The sequence below is a fragment of the Cardiocondyla obscurior genome, unplaced genomic scaffold (assembly GCF_019399895.1).
Source record: "Cardiocondyla obscurior isolate alpha-2009 unplaced genomic scaffold, Cobs3.1 scaffold114_0_21332, whole genome shotgun sequence".
In the NCBI taxonomy this organism is placed as follows: Eukaryota; Metazoa; Arthropoda; class Insecta; order Hymenoptera; family Formicidae; genus Cardiocondyla; species Cardiocondyla obscurior.
In genome coordinates, this window is record NW_027228853.1 from 1 (window position 1) to 19391 (window position 19391).

The 19391-nt window shown below is 31.1% G+C and overlaps 5 protein-coding genes and 1 long non-coding RNA gene across 12 annotated transcripts; 4 read left to right on the top strand and 2 right to left on the bottom strand.

Annotated features, from left to right (window-relative positions):
* Positions 1-2157: 2157 nt before the first annotated feature.
* LOC139113067 (uncharacterized) lies at positions 2158-12245 on the bottom strand. Of its 2 annotated transcripts, XR_011547603.1 has the most exons (8): positions 11950-12245; positions 11005-11127; positions 10415-10625; positions 9739-9928; positions 6539-6826; positions 6134-6471; positions 4171-4589; positions 2158-3147 (listed from the first exon to the last, which is right to left on the bottom strand). It is a non-coding gene; the product is annotated as an uncharacterized lncRNA (long non-coding RNA). The 2 variants fall into 2 exon arrangements; XR_011547604.1 differs by lacking the exon at positions 11005-11127.
* Positions 3300-4103, top strand: LOC139113066 (ejaculatory bulb-specific protein 3-like). Its single transcript, XM_070673955.1, has 2 exons — positions 3300-3511; positions 3745-4103. Exons 1-2 carry the CDS (start codon positions 3316-3318, stop codon positions 3915-3917), a joined length of 369 nt encoding a protein of 122 aa, XP_070530056.1. The 5' UTR covers positions 3300-3315; the 3' UTR covers positions 3918-4103.
* On the top strand, positions 4416-8811 carry LOC139113063 (lactosylceramide 4-alpha-galactosyltransferase-like). 4 transcript variants are annotated; one of them, XM_070673949.1, is made up of 4 exons: positions 4416-4557; positions 5865-6088; positions 6168-6775; positions 7676-8811. In XM_070673949.1, exons 2-4 carry the CDS (start codon positions 5902-5904, stop codon positions 7943-7945), a joined length of 1065 nt encoding a protein of 354 aa, XP_070530050.1. In that variant the 5' UTR covers positions 4416-4557; positions 5865-5901; the 3' UTR covers positions 7946-8811. The 4 variants fall into 4 exon arrangements, with proteins under 4 accessions (XP_070530050.1, XP_070530051.1, XP_070530049.1 ...); XM_070673950.1 differs by having other exon boundaries at positions 4490-4624; XM_070673948.1 differs by lacking the exon at positions 4416-4557 and adding an exon at positions 4587-4740.
* Positions 9789-11957, top strand: LOC139113064 (lactosylceramide 4-alpha-galactosyltransferase-like). 2 transcript variants are annotated; one of them, XM_070673952.1, is made up of 5 exons: positions 9789-9914; positions 10002-10191; positions 10430-10826; positions 11013-11226; positions 11545-11957. In XM_070673952.1, the coding sequence occupies exons 1-5, from the start codon at positions 9906-9908 to the stop codon at positions 11782-11784; spliced, it is 1050 nt and encodes a 349-aa protein (XP_070530053.1). In that variant the 5' UTR covers positions 9789-9905; the 3' UTR covers positions 11785-11957. The 2 variants fall into 2 exon arrangements, with proteins under 2 accessions (XP_070530053.1, XP_070530054.1); XM_070673953.1 differs by having other exon boundaries at positions 9794-9914; positions 9978-10191.
* Positions 12246-12333: 88 nt separating the features above from the next.
* Positions 12334-14030, top strand: LOC139113065 (nucleoside diphosphate-linked moiety X motif 6-like). The gene is made up of 4 exons (XM_070673954.1): positions 12334-12852; positions 12972-13280; positions 13346-13548; positions 13771-14030. The coding sequence occupies exons 1-4, from the start codon at positions 12639-12641 to the stop codon at positions 13954-13956; spliced, it is 912 nt and encodes a 303-aa protein (XP_070530055.1). The 5' UTR covers positions 12334-12638; the 3' UTR covers positions 13957-14030.
* Positions 14028-18852, bottom strand: LOC139113062 (GPI inositol-deacylase-like). Of its 2 annotated transcripts, XM_070673945.1 has the most exons (12): positions 18709-18852; positions 18557-18589; positions 18307-18487; positions 17982-18135; positions 17634-17744; positions 17441-17544; positions 16934-17377; positions 16549-16799; positions 16046-16471; positions 15593-15979; positions 15110-15487; positions 14028-14842 (listed from the first exon to the last, which is right to left on the bottom strand). In XM_070673945.1, the coding sequence occupies exons 1-12, from the start codon at positions 18741-18743 to the stop codon at positions 14563-14565; spliced, it is 2784 nt and encodes a 927-aa protein (XP_070530046.1). In that variant the 5' UTR covers positions 18744-18852; the 3' UTR covers positions 14028-14562. The 2 variants fall into 2 exon arrangements, with proteins under 2 accessions (XP_070530046.1, XP_070530047.1); XM_070673946.1 differs by lacking the exon at positions 18557-18589 and having other exon boundaries at positions 18709-18844.
* Between the last annotated feature and the right edge of the window lie 539 nt (positions 18853-19391).

A 19391-nucleotide genomic window follows, 5' to 3' on the forward strand; every position in this document is an offset into this window, starting at 1 on the left:
TTACTATGTTACTAAATCTGTAATAATTTGAAAAAAATTAATAACATTGAATATCAAAGAATGACTATTAACTATAATTAAATTATAACATTAACAATATGTGTCATTTAATTTTATAAAATGCATTTTTAAAGAAGGGGTTTTCTTTTTTTTTATATATATAAAATGTTATAATTTTATTTTTATTTTTTATGTATATATAATTTTATTAATTAATTGCATTAAATAGTTGAGTTTTCTTTATTTATTGCACTCTAATGATCTTCAGGATTATGTAACTAGACTTGCTTGATACTACATTTTTCTCTGTATAATTCAGGAACATTGATAATAAAGTTCAAATATATTAATGCAGAAAATATGAGCAATAAAGTTGAACTATATAACTAAAATGGTATATCTTAGCATACAGTTTAGATAAAAGCAAAAAATATTTTTCATACATTTTAAGCTATATCTTGTATATTCTTTTTTTTAAAACGATTATTAATTATATGTGCTTGTGCTAAAAGCTTATAAAACATATATAAAGAATAAATATTGATTTTATATTAAAGCATATTATAATTTTTTAATAATTATTTAACATTAATACTAGCAAATAGAACGTTTTTAATTTTAAGAATCAACTGTTTCAACTTCTTGGCAAACTTTATCTATTGAACAAACATGTGTCTGTCTTTATCTTTCTTTCTAAATAAAGATTACACAATGCACACTTATCAGATAAAACTTCTCAAGAAGTTAGAATTGACTCTTAAAGGTTAATTTCATAAGTAAAAATCAAATTTTATGTATACATGTATATATACATATGAATATATTATATGTATATATATATATATATATATATATATATATATATATATACCCACATCTATGTAATTAACACACACATACATATATATATATATATATATTAGACATATATTTTACATGTATGTTAACGGAATAAATAAATCCACACGTAATAAGATACCAATTTTCTTACAAGGATGAAAGGAACTTGAGGTTTCTTTAGTAGCAAAATAGAAAAAAATTGTACATGTATAATTATATTTGACTGCAGCTGCGACTTCATAAATGCCTGTGCATTAAAAATTCATCATTCCAGATTGTAGGATTCTACGTTACACGTCGATTTCGATAGATACTTGCTGATGCTCATATTTTCTCGTTAATAACGTAAAAATTGACTAGAAACACAGGTGATAAGAACATTAGCGTCTCACATGTAAATGGATATCGCCGCAAGCTGCTATACATATACAATCACCGTTCACCAGCTGGACGATACGCTCGACACACCCTATACACGTGCCCGGAAGGATTCGCGCTCGTGAATTTCGGCGGCGCCCTGCAGCCGCAGCCGTGTTTGATGAAAAACAAATCTCACCGGGCGTACCGCGAGGTGCGCCTCGGCGGTACCTTCGCGTGTCGAATCCGCCGACTATAGGTTATCTCGGGCGTCGTCGTCCGATCGTAGGTTCACCGTTCGGCTTACCGGATTGTTCAACGGGAGGCACCGCTCGCGAAGGTCGTCGAACAAAGTAAAACTAATCGCAGGAGAACAGAACGGGCAGACATCAGACGAGGCGGCCATTCGATCGCCACAATGCAGCGCGATCGTTGACTGCTTTCAAGTAGCGGTAACGCAGACATACCAATCCCAGAACGACGAAACTCCCAGACTTGGCGATCGTAAGGTCACCGCATCAACGGGTGTGTTCTGCAAATACAACAGTTTTACGAGCATTCTTTGAACGCACCCGTTGCAAATCCCTGTAATATTACTTTACATTATTATATAATTAATTATATATCATAAGGGGTGCATTCGTTTACGCAGCAGTCAGCGCAGTTTCTGCACTAGGTCAGAGTATTTTTGTTTTTCTTACATTAAGAAGAAAAAGAAATAAATCCTAAACTAGTGCAGTAACTGCTCCGATTGCTGCATAAACGAATACATCCTAAAATATGCAATCCATTTTATTACAATTATATATATATATATATGTGGTATATTATTTATATCATAATCATAAATGAAACAACGCATTTAGGTCTGAATATATAATATGTACATATATGCGTGATGTGGCTTTTAATATGTTTAATTCGGAATTTAAATAAATTAAAATTCTTTTTTGTTTTTAGATACTACTACATTTATCGTCTACTACTACGTGAATAGGATATTTCATAAGTTATGCATCGTGGAATTACAAAGCTCATCATTTCATGTGTATGATAAAATATTAACAATGGAAACTACTCGAGATAATAATTTCACGCAGTCCTTCTGACAAAAAGATAACCCATTCTACTGATATTACTATATCATTCATATGCTAATCATGGTCAAAGCACACATACATATATAATGTAACATAATTTAATCTTTATCATTATATTTAAACATAATTTATATATAATTAAAAAAATATTAATATTTATTGAAATTAAAATACGAATTTATATTTTTGATTTTTTCTAACAAGACAATAATGCAATGTAAAATATGTTAATTCTAGAAAAATTTGAATTACATTTTCGTTCAGAATAAATTATTCAACATTTCTAAACTTCTGCAGTTTTAAAATAAGAAATTTTTCAATAAACAAGTTTATCGCGAACAATCTTGACAGAATTTTTGTTAAATGGTTGTTTGTCCGTTTCATTAATAACTATCCTATTTCAATTTGCTACATCGTAGATCATATTTCAAACTTGACATAACTCGGGATAATCAGTAATTTTCTAATTACTAATTATATCACTTGTTAAAGAAAACTACTTGTGACTCGGATAATAATTACGTACAAGACACGTACGTGTTCCGTATTATTACAGAGTACTGATTTCGCGTATTCAGCACAACAGCAAAAGGTACGATTACAAGTGGTATTGTATACGGAGCCAGGGTATTATATTACAGTGCTTGCGCTACTTAAAACCAACAATTTTTAATTGCAGCTTGTTGAGAAATCTTAGCTTCCGAGAGATGGTTAAACCAACGTCAGAATTACAAGCCGCTCTTAATGGTCATCTTCACACGAGGGAAGTAGTCGAAGACTCACATCCTCCGTTGGAAACTCAGTAATTAATTCCTCTTGCATAGGCCTTCATCCTGTCCATTCTATTTCCCTGAAACATATGTGATTATAATCGATCTGACATGTGTAACGACTATTTACATAGTATTTACGTAAGGAACTAGTACGCCAAGGGTAAGTGCAAGGTATAAAAGATGCATTCGGCCGAATAAAATATTCAGTTTCGTGTTTGGCTCGAGTTTTTAAAAACGACAAAGTCATGGCTAAATCCGGCTTCTGTCTATTGGCCTTTATCGTCATTTTGGCATCTGTCATTGCCGAGGAGATGTACTCTGACATGTTTGATCACATTGATCCTGATGAAATTTTGCCGAACGATGAACTTCGAAATCAGTATTACAAATGCTTTATGGATACCGGTCCGTGCGTGACGGAGGATCAAAAATTCTTCAAACGTATGATATTTCATCACTTTACATAAATTTCAATTTTATAATAAATATGATCTTTATTTTATATAAAAAATAATCTATATATATATATATATATATATATATATATATATATATATATAAATATGTTAATATTATCGCGTTGTAACAAAATATCATTTATATTAAATAAAAAGTTGCTTATTTGCCTGAATCTTTAATTTCAATCGAATTATTTGAGATGTTATATTTTTCAGAGCATGCTGCTGAAGCATTTGCGACGAAATGTCGAAAATGTACAGAAGTGCAAAAGAAAAACGTGGAAAAAATTGTTGTGTGGTACACCGAGAATCGCCCCGATGAGTGGAATGCAATGGTAGTAAAACTTTTGGAGGACGCGAAGAAGTTGAATATTACACCCGCAGTCTGATGTTGTCAAATAGCATATTTCGCGCTATCATGTATACTTAATTGTGAAACAACAAATAACGATCTTACATTCGTGTAGTTTTCCAAGATGTAGCTGCAATATACGATACAAGCACGTAGATGAGAGTGAGATTTAGCAGCGATGCATGTACAATTTTAACTGACAATAAAAGCCGTTTTGTGACGAGCTGAACATGTATATTTCTCAGCGAGTGCATCGGCAATTTGAGATTGTAAATCACGGCAGTATTTACCGCGTATCGTGTCGAGTGTCTTCGAGGATCTAGCGCGTGGAATTGAGGAAAAAAGCGACAACCCGAGTTTTCGTCATGCGTCTTTATCCTCATTGTCGTCAGACCAACCTCACGCATGCGTCGGGAATGTATTTCATTACAACGCACGTTTATAGTAAGCGGAGGGGTAACTTGCTCGGGATCCTAAGCACCGGCGAAATAATTTTTGTTAGTTGCGAAATAACGCTCAGAGAGGAGACGTTCGTTCCCGATCGTCGACTCATATTGTCCTGACTAAAGTGCTCCTCCTCCGAATTCATCATGAACACTCGGTTACCAGCGAGGCGATCGATACGGGTGGTGGAACGGGGTGGTTGCGGCCTGCGAGGGTGACTACATCCGTGACGTGTATGTCATACTAAGTTCGACGATTTTCTTTCCTGAAAACGACAAACAAATTCACGAGAGCATTACGGTATCATTGCGAGTTCTGTACCTTATCTACAATAATAACTAATCATCTGACAATAAATAAAAGAAATATTGTAATGGTAATTTGTATAACAGCCGGCAATCAATTCGATTCCACCGGTGAGTTAAAATATAAAAGCCTATTCGGGCATATGAGGGTCTTACACACGCGCGCATAAGTGCGCTTATACCACTCATGTATACGTGAATATTTATTCAAGTTGGTTAAAAAATAGTAACGCGTTTCCTGTTTTTATCGTGATTAGGTCAAAGTTCAGCTGATACAAAATACGACATGTGGAACTTGACCGACTTTTTTTTTTTCTTTTTTTTTTTTTTTTTTCGTTGAAAGATTCTGTTAATTTAATTTTTTTCTGTTACACCTAATGTGTGAACGTGACATAATGTGAGAAAGAACATGTGACAAGTTTATTTTAAATAAAAACAATTCACGCGTCATTAGTATTAATTTTATACGGTAGACACATCGTTCCAGGTTTATGTTGAATTGTGATGATTGGAGGAAACACTTCACATGGAAATATAAAAATTTGTGCAAAAATTAATACAAAGGGATAGAAATTTATGAAATGTGTGAGCACTGTAACGCAAATATTAAGATTTTTGTATTAAAAATAATCTTATAATTTAATAATACTTTTAGATTCATTTATCTTAAAGACTTGAGCTATTAAATAATCAGTTGACAAAATAAATAGTTTCGTTTAAAATAAATTTGCGACTTTCATGTTTTTAATGTATTCGTATTATCATTTTCTCATTTTCAATAGAGGAAACCTTGATAGAACATATCATAATAAATGGGATCTGATCATCTGCAATCAGACATATTATATATAATGATCTATTTGATTCAATCATTGCTCTTAAAGCTTTGTATCACGAAACGAGATCGTTTAAATGTGATGAACAATTTCATTTGACATACATGCAAGATTTGAATTTGATTTTCCTGCATATATATTATACTTTATTAAATTATTTAAAAAAAAATTATTGCATTTTTTAATAAATAAAATACGTTTAAATCAGATTACGATAATTAAAGATATATTAAATGCAATTGTACTTGTGTAATTGATGTGAAAGTTAATTCGACTAATTTTATTAATTTGCGTTGATAAAATCGGTTTATAATTTAATAGATGAAATCTGTCCTGATAAAAAATAAGTAATAAAAATAATATTAAAATATTTATATAACTAATTTTATCCGAGTATAGTGGAATCTAGTGAAATTCAATGTGAAGACCCATAAAGATGAAAAAGAGATTATTGTGGTGCGGATTTGCTTTCGCCGTTGTGCTTCTTATTCTTATGATATCGACTGAGAGCAACATCATTCAAAGGATACCGTTTCTCGACGTGACAACGGTCAACGATATCAGATGTTATGATAAAGTCTCGATTGCAACAAAAAGTATTCAAGACTTCGAATCAGAAACAAGTATGGAAATATATCTCAAATATATTATAATATATTAATACATACGTAATAAAATTTACTTGTGCCCATTATGCTTCAGGCGTCGACGAGCCAACGTCAGGTAGAAATATCTTCTTTCACGAGACTTCCTGTTTCGGTGAGGAGGGTCTTATGTTAAACGCCCGACAAGCTTGTGCCATAGAATCTGCGGCACGAATGAATCCATCGATGACTGTGTATTTGCTATTCGTTAGCAAATCGGAGTTCTCCAATAGTACGCACGAGATCGTCAGGCATCTCCTTAGTTATCCCAACGTCAGGATTCGTCACATTGACCCGCAGAAGTATGTGAAAAACACGCCTTTGGAAACATGGTACACCAGTGGCGTTTTAAAGAAAAGCCACTGGCCATCCAGTCATATGTCAGATATGCTACGTTATTTGAGCCTATGGAAGTATGGCGGGATTTACCTTGATTTGGACGTAGTAGTCACTACTTCGTTCGAGAATCTGACAAATTTTGCTGGCGCCGAAGACTGGGATGACGTTGCTGCTGGAGTAATGGGTTTTGATATGTCGAAGCTGGGTCGACGTATGGCCGATGCTTGTGTACGGGACTTCAAAAAAAACTTTCGCGGCGATGTCTGGGGTAACAATGGACCCGGAGTCATCACGAGAACGTTGCAGAAACTTTGTGCAACGATGTATGTGAGTATTAAATTTCCAGAAAAAACTTTGGATTGCAATAACGAGCTCCATCTGAAAAATTCAAAACAGAAATATATTAATATAATTATTCATAATCATTTTAGATATAAAACAATACTATATATTATAAACAATATTACTAGCTTTTAAAAAGTTTGCAAAATTTGGAATAGAGTTTATTGTCTACTGTGTGCGTTAAATACATATTATGTATAGATGATAAGATAGTAAATACAATCTGACGTCATTTTATTACATTAGGAATTATTGTTCAAACAAGCAAAGCCTATTAACGTGCACACAAAGTAAAGAACAAAGTCTATTCGTGGCAAATAAGAGACTGGCTCGTTTAATTTAATTTGTTGGATTCGTCCGGCGGATATAGTCTATTATTCTTTTAACACGGAATGAAAAATACAGATTTACACAACACAAAACACAACACAAAAAAATATATAAAAAAGAAAAAATTATTTTTATCATTATTTTATTCTCGCCAATTTTCACGCAAAAAAATTAATCAATAATATGCATTATTAATTTATGTGTACATGTGGTATATATAAACGTAATTGATTTTCATTCTTTTATGTATTACACATGTAAAATGAATCCTAAATACCAGAAAACAGAACCTTCTTGTTCAATGCTATATCAGGTTATCTAAGGCAAATAGCAAATTACAAACACAGACATTTACCAGATGACAGATCAAAATAATTTATAGTGCTATATTCTTGTTTTATACTTCAAATGCGAATTTTTAATTGCATGATTACATTTGATCGGTACACCTGTACAATTTTTTAAATTAATGTTAAACTTTTTATAAAGAAAAACAAATTTACACAAATAAAAATACTTGAGTAAACTATAAAAAAAATTAATTTTATTTTACAGGTACGTGATATGACAATCGACCGTTGCCACGGTTTCACAGTATATTCGCCATCGATTTTCTATCCGATTCATTATAAAAAATGGAAAAAGTATTTCGAAATAAAAGATAGTGACGCGACGTTAAAGATATTAAATAAGGCAAAGGCGATTCACGTGTGGAATAAATTGAGCAAAGCCGAAAAGGTGCGAGTAAACAGCAACGTACCGTACGCCGTTATTGCACGGAATTATTGTCCTTATGTTTTCAATAACTGCGGCAGAATATTTTGAATTTAAGCTTAGTTGCAATAAATTATAGAATCAAATATGAAACGCTTGTTTGTCCGAAACAATACATCGGAAACCACCCAAGCGTGACACCATAGAAAAATTTTATCTAATCTAATCGAAAAAACGATATTCATTATGTCGAAACAAATTTTTTTTTAACGAGGCAAAGGCTGATTTAGACAAGTATTTACCCTTTTTCTCTAAGCGTATATGAAAGATATATATTTATAATGTCTGATGGAGACAAATGCCATTTTAATGCCATAAATTACCCTGATTACTGAATATTAATAAATCGTTGGTTTACATAACGTAATACGGCTATAAGCATAATAAAATATCAATATTTCTATTAATATGAATTACTCGTAAAATATACTCTATTTTAACATGTTTATGTATGTATTTTTACGAAATGCAACAAAATATTTATAAACTATAAAAATTTATAAACTGTATAAAGATAATTCTTCAAAATTAATTTAAAATTAAACAAAGTTTTATAAATTTTGTATTTTTAATATATAACAAAAAACATTTTATCATATTTAAGAAAAAAAAAAATAAAAAATACATTACTCTATTTTTATGTACAAGAACTTGTAACATAAGACCTCATAAAAAATCAGAAGGTATAATTAAAAATGTATTTTATAAATAAATGTAAGAATATGTATATACATATATGTATATTAGAGAAATATGCAAAGAAATCGTACATTTATTAAAAATAAAAAAATTGTGTAATTAATTAATTTTATTCGTCTAAAGATGTTAAAATATGATCAAAAGATATTAAATTGTCAAAATAGATGAAAATATATGCAAATGATATTGTATAGTTAGTAATAAACTATATTAACAAACGTTTTTATTCTTTAATATTCCACATCACGTTTTTTTTTATTTTTTTTTAATAGAGTTTCTTCATGTTTTGCATAAATTTCGATAACTACATCAAATTAAAAAAAAAAAAATGCGTAAAAATTGCAATTGTGGCTTTTTAATAAAATAATTAGATAAATAAAATTTTTATACTTCAAAAACAAAAGCGTATTGTATAAAAATCTCTCAACTTCCAGCTAATTCGTCAGTTAGCCTCGTTTACTTGCGTTCTAAGAACGATACGCTTTTACGAAGATTATAAATACCAATGACTTGCTGTATCTACGCTAGCTAATCTTTAGATGATATTAGAGATGATCTATATATATAACAGACAGGAAACAACGTTAAATTCACAAGCAGCAGTTACGAAGGCTAAAGTTTGGCCAGCGAATGAGAATAAAACCTGTGCAAGTTTTTTTTTTCTCGGTGAAGTTCTACTACCAAATACAACATTTTCTAATCATATTTTTTTACTGGTTGTTCTTCGTACTTATCAAAGAATTTATAATTTTGTAATATTTTTACTGACAATCATACTGATTAATTATTGTCAAAGATATCTAAAATGTTACTTTTTCTATTCTTGGAGTATTAATTACTGTACGTGACTTATCGTCAACCTCAACGTCAGTCAACGTCAACGTGACTGAAATAATCGATAACTCTTCGTAACGGAAAGACGGTTAAACAATTTTACAATTTATTTTTAAATATACTTATGCAGAAATTAATCGTAAGTATTTATAATAATTTATTTGTAATAATATTAAAAATAATACTTTATATTAACATTAAATAATATTAATTTTATTTATTAAAATAATATTATCAAGCGTTTGCAAGTTAATAAATCGACGATATTTCTTATTCAAATAATATATAAAATTCTTAAAATAAAAGCATACCTGAATTCACTTCCATACCGTTTGAAAACATTGCTGGATGCTACGAGGACATCAGTAATAATCGAGCAGCTGAGAGCTATTTGCCGCACGCTCCGTCATAGAAGATTATGTAACAATAGTATCATAATACATTTATTAATCGTTCCAACACTCTGCAGGTTTCAAAAATGTCACCGGTAAGAATCCATTTCTAAACAAAAGAAACAAATATATTAGATAAGATTGTATAAACTTTACAGATTTGTTAAAAAAATTGGATAAAGTCGTCTACAATAATGAAGAAACAACGAGCATTCTTTATGTTCTGTTCTCTCTTCACATTAATAATAATAATTGTCTGCGTTTTCTGGAAGAAATTACCGATGATACTAATTACATACAACTCAGCCGATCATGTATATTGCTACTGGAGTAAGTCCAACGGTATTATGGAGCTCGGACAAGGAGAATGGGGTTAGTTAAAAATATTTTTCCTATTTTGAGATACTAATATTTCGAATAAAAATTTAATAAAAAGTATAATATATAAATTATATATTATATTTGAAAATATACAGGGTATTCCACAGTTCCAGCGTCCTCACACCAACCGTAAAACACTTTGTATATTATAAATGATCAATAACATTCAAACTGTAATAGTTATTCTGTTTCTTAAGTATACATTATTACTTACTTTTTAAATTTTTAGACAAACAGATGCTGGTACCAAGTAGATGTATATTTTTCCATAAAACGATGTGTTCATTGCCGAACCTTATGCCTTTACAAGCATGTGCCGTGGAATCGGCGGCTAGAAATAATCGCAACTTGAATGTTTTTTTGCTTTTCCTTGCAACGGGCCATTTTTCTGATAAATCCAAGAAATTGGTCAATATCCTTGAAACCTACAACAATGTGTATGTAAGACGAGTCCGTTTATCGACATATATTACCAATACACCAATAGAAGACTGGTTCTGGGCAAATATTCGTATATTATGGCAAAATCGGGATTGGTTAAAAAAGGATTTTCACGATTACATTCGAATGTTGACGCTTTGGAAATTTGGTGGCTTATCACTAAATTTAAACAGCATAGTACTGACGTAAGTTGAACAATTATATTTATCTTTAAGATATCAAAATTAAATAAATAATTAAGCAACTAGTAATTTTGTAATAAACTATGTTAATATTAAAAATAGATAAGCGTCAATATTAGCATCTGTCAACATTGCCATACCATAAAATAATAAAAAAGTATGTTTAAATGAACAAAAATACCTATTTAGATCATTGGACGAGTTAACTACATTTACGGGGGTGGAAAATAATCGAGACATGGGTATCGGCGTGTTTGGCGTTGACGCGAGTACAAACTTTGGAAGAAGCTTTGTGGATATCTGTCTGGACATAATAAAAAATATAAATGTGAATAATTATTCGCAATATAATATAACAAGAGTCGTAACTCAAACCCTGCAGAGGCTGTGTTATCAGAAGGACGTGAGTACGATAAGCTTTGAGGTAAATTCGTTTATGCAGCTGTCAGTATAGTAACTGAACTACTTTAGAATTTTTCTTTTTTTTTTTTTCTAGTAACTGCATTGACTGTTGCATAAACGAATGCACCCTTGTTGCTTACTTGGCAAACGAAATCGCACTTCCTTCGTCACGTTACGACATACAATTGCGTTCGTGTCTCTTATTTCACTGTTGTTCTCTCATTAATTATAAAATATTATCGTTACATGTATGTCGTACATTGTTTAAAAATACATATATAATTAGTTGAAATGAACCTCACGAATAACTGGATTGTAGAACAAGGAATGCCGGCAATTTACGATCTACCCACCGGACAAATTCTATCCTACGTCTCTCGATTTCCCAAGCATTTCTTCGAGCGAAGTAATGACGGAAGGTATGCCAAGGATAGGGAAGGACGTTATGACGATCCATTTGTGGAATAACAGTCAAGACAACGCAATGGTTTATAAAATAGCGGCTAAACATTGTCCTAAGATATATAAATTTGTTGGTAAAAATTTTTTAAGCATGTAAAATTGGAAAATGACACGTAATACGTAACGTATCGCAAGGTACGCGAACATGTTACAAGGTTCGTACGCAAATGTATGCGTAATTAATTGAAATCTATTGATAAAACGTGCGAATAACGCATGCAAATTTTCATAACTAACTACAAGGACAGATTAAAATAATTACCTTTTTTACTTTTATCTCGTTATATTTTAACCTTCCGCTTAATAATTTTTTGTTTGGTTTTCTTTTTCTTTCTTGATGATACCACGATATATATTGATATTGTAATATCTCATTCGTCGTATCTTGATATAAAACTTCTCGAGACTACTGTATTGAAATTACATCTAGCAAAAGTTCCAAACAATACGATCGTGGTATACGATCGACGATGTTACAAAATCGATTTTCAACTATTTTCACTTGCTTGGTGAATGTCGCATTGTGCTATACTCAGATGGCGACATCGTCCAATGTATTATTTTTTTTCTCTTTTTATATATACCTATCGATACCTATGCCTGAATTCCTCTAATACGTGATACTAGAATTCATACTAGAAGCTATGTCATTAATTTTTTTTTGTTTTTTATTATACAGCACTAGTGCCGAGTCTTCGATTTCGATGGAACTTGTCGCGGCAGTTTCATCAAGAAAAAGAAATTTATCTTCATCGCGTTGAGGTTACGTTGCCGCTGAATAACAACGTAAGCTCATTGAGATGATAAAAATTATTGATATGCTGCTTACGCAAGATGCATAAATATCACGCGGACCAACGCGAACTCCTGTTATTTATTCTCGAGTGACATTGCACGATAATTGTTTAACGGTGATTAATTAAAACGCCGAGATCAAACTGACTGTATTCGATGCGGAGTGCGATATTGCTCCGAGTGGTCCGAGTTTCGAGAACATTAACCGCGCGAAGCTCATTCGTTTTTTTTCTAATAACACACGTCGGAGATTTAAAAGCTATGATGGCTCAACAGATTTTTAAGGGTCATAACGATCATTACAATGGCATTACGATTGACTCGGCTGAAGAAGCTTGCGACAATAAAATATTCCTGCAGCGTCTCAAAGGTAGAGAGACATATTTCTTTCTTTTCTCGTATCTTTTTTCTCATATTTATAAAAGATACAACGCAAAATATATTTAGGAATATTACTGTAAATTAAAAAAAAAAAAAAAATTTTTATAGATTCTTTAGAGCAATGGACAAAGGATAAAAGACGAACTATATGGTTTCGCGTGCATATACCACATTCCGAGTGGGTTCCAATGTTAACTAGGAACGGATTCATCTTTCACCACGCTAAAGACGAATACGTCATGTTATATCGTTGGCTGCCCACTCACGAGGAATGTAACGTCCCAAAATATGCGCATACATATTTAGGTGTTGGTGCATTTGTATTCAACAAAGATACTGGTGAAATTCTTGTCATTAAAGAAAAATATGCCTCTGTTAAAGCAAGTTGGAAGCTGCCAGGAGGCTATGTAGAACCAGGTATTCTGAAAAATATTTTATGTTGCACATTGCTGGAATTATACATGTGTATTTTCAATTATCAGGAGAGAATATTGAAGCAGCAGCTAAGAGAGAAGTTTTAGAAGAGACAGGAATTCGGGCAAATTTCAAATGCTTAATATCTTTTAGACATGGGCACAATTTTTTATTTGGATGCTCTGATATATATATGATTGCGTATCTAACACCACAAAACTTTGAAATTGAGAAATGTAAACGAGAAATTTCGGAATGTAGATGGATGAAGGTATTATTTTATTTTATTTAATTATATTACGAGATTCTTTCCTCACATTGCCAAAAATCTAGACCTATATTTTTATTAAATTTGTACATATTCTTAACAAAATTGCAAGTATCAAACTTGATATAACATTAAATATATTGCAATGTTATTAATACATAGCACAACTGTACCTTCAAGCATTGTATAGCTGCTTCAATTAACAAACTTTTATTATTTTTCCAGCTAAGCGAATTCATGCAGCATCCAGAAGTACATGCAAATAATAAAACTTTAGCAACAAAAACAATAGCTTTTCTTCAACAACAAATGGGCATGGTTGTAAACTATGGAGTACATCCTATTACTAAAAAAGAAATATGTGTGTACAGTGTAGAAAAAACAGATCTTGGAGATACATATGTAGAATAAATAAATCTTTAAAAAAAATGTAAATAAATTTATGTATATACATATATATAATATATATAGAAAATTACTAGAGATTTTAAATGGCAAAATATTGTTTTGTTGCTACCTTTCCTAAAAAAATAATATATACAAGATATACATTAATAATATATAAAAAAAATAATGGATATTAAACTACAAAGTAAGGATTTAGTTATTTGTCAAACAAAATTATATTAATCAGATCTTTTAAATCACAATTTATGGTAATTGAAGCCTTATTTATATTTTACATCACATATCACAATAAATAAATATATTTTTTATATTATAATTATAAATATCATTTGATTATCTTACAATTATTACTGATATGCACTAAATGAGCAGCCTTTAAAATAAGTTTTATTTTATTTGCATGTTTATATTTAGATTACTTCTATATAAAATAATACTTATAGGCTACAGTGTGATGTTTTATCATTTCATTTATAACATTAAAAAATCTGTGACAAGTTTTAAATATATATTGCAATTGTCATAAATTCGGATTTTTATACGAAATTACTAATAAATAATATCAAAAGTTATAAATTACTGTAAACTATAAATACAATTTTGTCAAGTTTAACTGAATTGTCTATGAGGAATTAAAGAATTTAGTGTGACAAGTGTTATTCCTGCGGCAATAATAGGTGGCATACACCATTGGTAAAAAGACGGACGCGGAGCTGCCGTCGTGGAAAGAATTACCCAACTTGTGAAACGCAATATATTGGCTAATATAAGTGAACGATATCCCTTATGATTAAGTGAAATTTGTACGATACCTAAATTACTGCATGCAGCTATTATTATCCAACTTATCATAAGAACAGGATCTTCTGTAGAGAGTCTCATATCGTAGCTGTAACAAATATATTTACATTCTAGTTAATTAACTTTTATAAAATTAATAATTTAACGAATTGTTTTTTTTAACACAATCATATTAAATTATAGCGACTCTTTTCACTTTTATTAACTTAATACCATTGTAAGGAGAAAAATGGAAACTTGAAATCTTAAATTATGAATTGTAATCAAGAGGCACGGTAGTGCCTCGCGCCAAGTATAGGCGCAGCGTACTACCGAGCCTCTCTTACGCGAGACGCCTTATTGAGATAAATATTACCTGAAATTTTTTGCCCAAACTAAAACAGATGGAATTGCTGGGATAGCAGTAAAACAGCATAACAAAAACAGAATAAGATGATCATATATCCTTTCACTGATACTTCCATCATTTTCTTCGCTCTTTATACGTATTTTCAAACGTTTAAACCAGTCGAAATGTTGAAGTGGGGCCATTAATATGTCCTCTAAATAATCTTCATACATCCTTGTTAATTTCAAAAAGTAAAGAAATACTGAGATGAGCACACCAAGAGCTCCACATGTTGTTGGAATTAGAGACAGGATGAAAACAGTTGTAATTAATGGCAATTGGTTTAGACCATTTAGTAACCAATCTGACCATGTTACTGAAAACGTTATTGCACGAGCTAAGAACCTATAAAAATATAATATTTCTTAAAATTTTTTAATTATTATTTAATTTTTAATGTCATAAAATATAAAAGATATTTTAATTTTAATATAAATCAAAATTGTATACCTGACAGCTATTCCATGCGCGACAGAACCAAGAAATACAACAGAGCAGCATACGCCAATGGCAGATATGCCAATAATACATAAAGCGATGCACATTTCATAAGTAACATTGAAAACAAAGGATAATATTATGGTAACGGCTATTGTGGGTAGCGTATCCGAATTATAATGTATCCTCATAGAGACAAAAAGTAAAAGTAAACTGATAATAGCCATGTAAAGCAATGGCCAACGATCCCGTATTCTACAAGAAATTTTATCGATGATTCCTCCAGGTTGAATATTAACCGTATAAATGCATTCTGGTTCTAATGTCAGTCTTAAACTTGCTGTGTCATTATATCGTCTATAGAGTGTCTGTATCTTTAACGTTTTTGGACCATCATCTCTGCAACGTAATTGTAGTTATATAATGTTCGATTTATTAAAATAAATTAATTATAATTACACTTACGTATTCGTGAAGATTTCCGATTGACTCGATCCAATATTTGACGATTCTAATAGTTCGACAATAGCGTAATGCTTAAGACAATTTGGTGATTTCAATTCGATTGTAATCACGTCTATGATGTTAGGAAGTGTTATGTAATATCTCACACTTCCTTTAACGGTTTCAATCAAATTAGGTCCACGAAATCCAAAGAGATATCTAGGATGTAAGAATCTGTTTTTTGTAGATTCGATTCGATTATTATAAAAATAAGAATCAAAGTTGACTATAAGATGTTTCTCTAAATCATCTGGAGTTATTTTCACAATGGCATGCGTAATGTATGGATATTTTATCTTCTTTAAATCAAGATCGATCGTTTTTCTCGACCGATATAAAGGGTCGGGTAAAAGTCTAGTTTTATTTGTTAAATTCCAACCCCATTCACTGAAAAGTACATATTAAAATTTATTAGTAAAAAATGTATTAATCTTTTCCAAAAATAATATGTAACTGAATGTTACCAAATTTGTTTTCCGCCTTGTTTTTTAAATGCTGAACATACAAACAGCCAATCCTTGTTTTGTAAATTTATTGCATCAATGGTTAAGAAATCAGATTTCTGAAATAGTTCCACCACAAGATATATATTGGATGATTTTTTAATCATGTTCTTATTACTCCAGACATATTGCTGTGGTACATTTATCCATTCGCCATCAGCTTCGAATCGAACTTTTTCTGCATAATGATAAAGTTTTTTACCCGAAGTATGCTAAAATTATAATTTATATATTAAAATTTATTAATTTTTTAAGAATTCTAAAATATATTAAATATTTTTGTACGTTACATATAAACAATTAAATAACATAAATTCTGACTTTGATATCAACAATATTAACTTACTTGTAAAAAATGGTAGGACAAAGATTGCATCTTCAAATTAGGATCTGAGGTAATTTGAGGTGGTTTCATCATATGATCGACAGAATCAAATAGCGAACGTACGATTACGAATACTAATTGTTTACACCATAAAATACTCAAATGATCTGTGGATTTCCAAACTACTGGTATACTTGTAGAGAGAACATTTATATCTGCTATATGATCAAAAGTTTGCGCTGCAGGTACAAGTATATCGCGTGGTCCACCTCCAATCGATACTACCTTTACTCCTGCATCTTTAATTTTGTACATTTGTTTTTCCAATTCATAATAATAATTGGCAAAGAGACTATCAAGAATCAAGGAAGGAGTATGAGGAGAAGCCAAGTTTATTATCATACTCGCAAATGAAGCACTCATATTTGGTGCTAGCAATAGAGCACCTTTCGCTACAATACCACCCTAGAACAGATATCAATTAATATTTGATTCTCCGTAATACATATATGTAAATATATATCTTACCATAGAATGACCAATCAATACAACATTATTTATCTTGCCCTTGTACAATGCTAATATTGCTTTTATACAATGTGAGACATAGACAGTTTGTTCCATAAGTACACCTTGCATTAATAAATTGTAAGAGTAAAAAATATAATAAATATAAGTATTGATATATTAACAAATGTTTTTCATATTTTTTTAGTTATACCTCCATACAATGCAGAATAATCCTTATTGAATGAAACAGTAAAGAAGTCAAAGTGGAAAGGAGTCTTCTTTTTCAGGCTTTTTCGTAAACTTACAGAAGCAATAGATCGTACTACAATATTAAAAATATAAATATATAGACTTGTCCTTTATACAGGATGTCCCATTTTAAATTAATTTTTTTGTAAAGTACTTTTTGAGTTACAAAACTTGAATATCGGCTATAATGTAACTTTCAAATTTTTTACTATTTAAGTAAAAATGGGACACCTTATACATATTAATAAAAAAAATTATTATTTTAATATTATAACATATTAATATCATATATTAATAAAGTAATTTAAACCTTGTTCATGGGATCCAGCATTGCCTGGTATAAAAAGAACTGGTATACCAGAAAAATGCATACTTCTTAAGTTTTCAGTTCTAGGGCCTTCTCCATAAGCATATAATCCAAACCGTAAATATTTCTGTTCTATATCATTTTTTAAAGATATTCTCTAAAATGTAAAAAATTATTTAAAAATTTGCAAAACAATCTTTTATATATTCAGTATTTATGTTACTTTCAAAGTACAAGTTCTACTCCTATGCAGCAGATTATGTTTAACAAAAATGAACCTAGAGAAATAAAGTAGTAGTAATCACATATAAATCTTGTATCCACATACCACATATTGTGGATACTCGAACATGTATGTCATATCACATGTATTTTCTTCAAAGTCAGTGACATATCTGGCAACTCCAAGAATGTAGAGTAAGGTGAGCATAGCAAAAAATGGTGCCAGTGAGCCATAGATTATTATTCGTTTTAACGAAATCATTCTGAATATTCCACCTCTTTGTAACCTTAAAACAAAAGAGATATTTAATAAATTTAATTATTGCTTTATCTCTAGGCCGGTTTATAATGCTCACATTTGTATTCTATGTAACCGTTGAAGAGTATTCCTAATAGATGAAAATTTAGGTATTAACACAACTAAGTTAAATGCAGAATATAAAATACAGGAACTTATATAAATGTTTGTTAGAATACAAGATTTGTAACACAAGTAAAAATTACGTACCAAGGCGGATTTACGATATCCTCATCGATTCTCATTGTAAATTGCAGGTTAGAATTTTATGTTGAAGAAAACATGGATTTAAATAAAATTTCAACGCATGCGTGACACATGTTTCTTGTAGACACGCTCTCTCTCTCTCTCTCTCTCTCTCTCTCTCTCTCTCTCTCTCTCTCTCTCTCTCTCTCTTTCTAATGTTACATGAGTCGTACGGTAAACTTTTTGAGCGCGGTGATTGTTGAAAAAATTGTTACTATTTTTCAGCCAATTATTGCACCTAAACGTTTGAGAGATTATATTTCTTCTTTCAATGTGGAGGCAGTGGTCGCGGATTTTAGACGGGCAACATACGCACACTAGGCACAATGCCGTGTCCGTGTGTGCCCATAGCGCCTACTAATGCCTCGGACGCAGAGAACCCAACTCGGAATCGCGGCTTCCACGCGTTCAGATACAGAGGCTCGTCCGTGTGAAGCCAGCGTTTCAGCTGCCGTCGGATAGAAGAACAGGCCAGACCTATACACTGTCTGTCCTGTTCTTTCGTGACGTCGTCGGCTAAGATATATCGCAGATCCGCTTCTTGGTAACATCGCGGAGTCTTAAATAATTTTAAGTAGTACGAAATCCGACTTACCCAATTGTGTATGATCCGACATTTTCAAGATATAATATAATATAAATTTTTA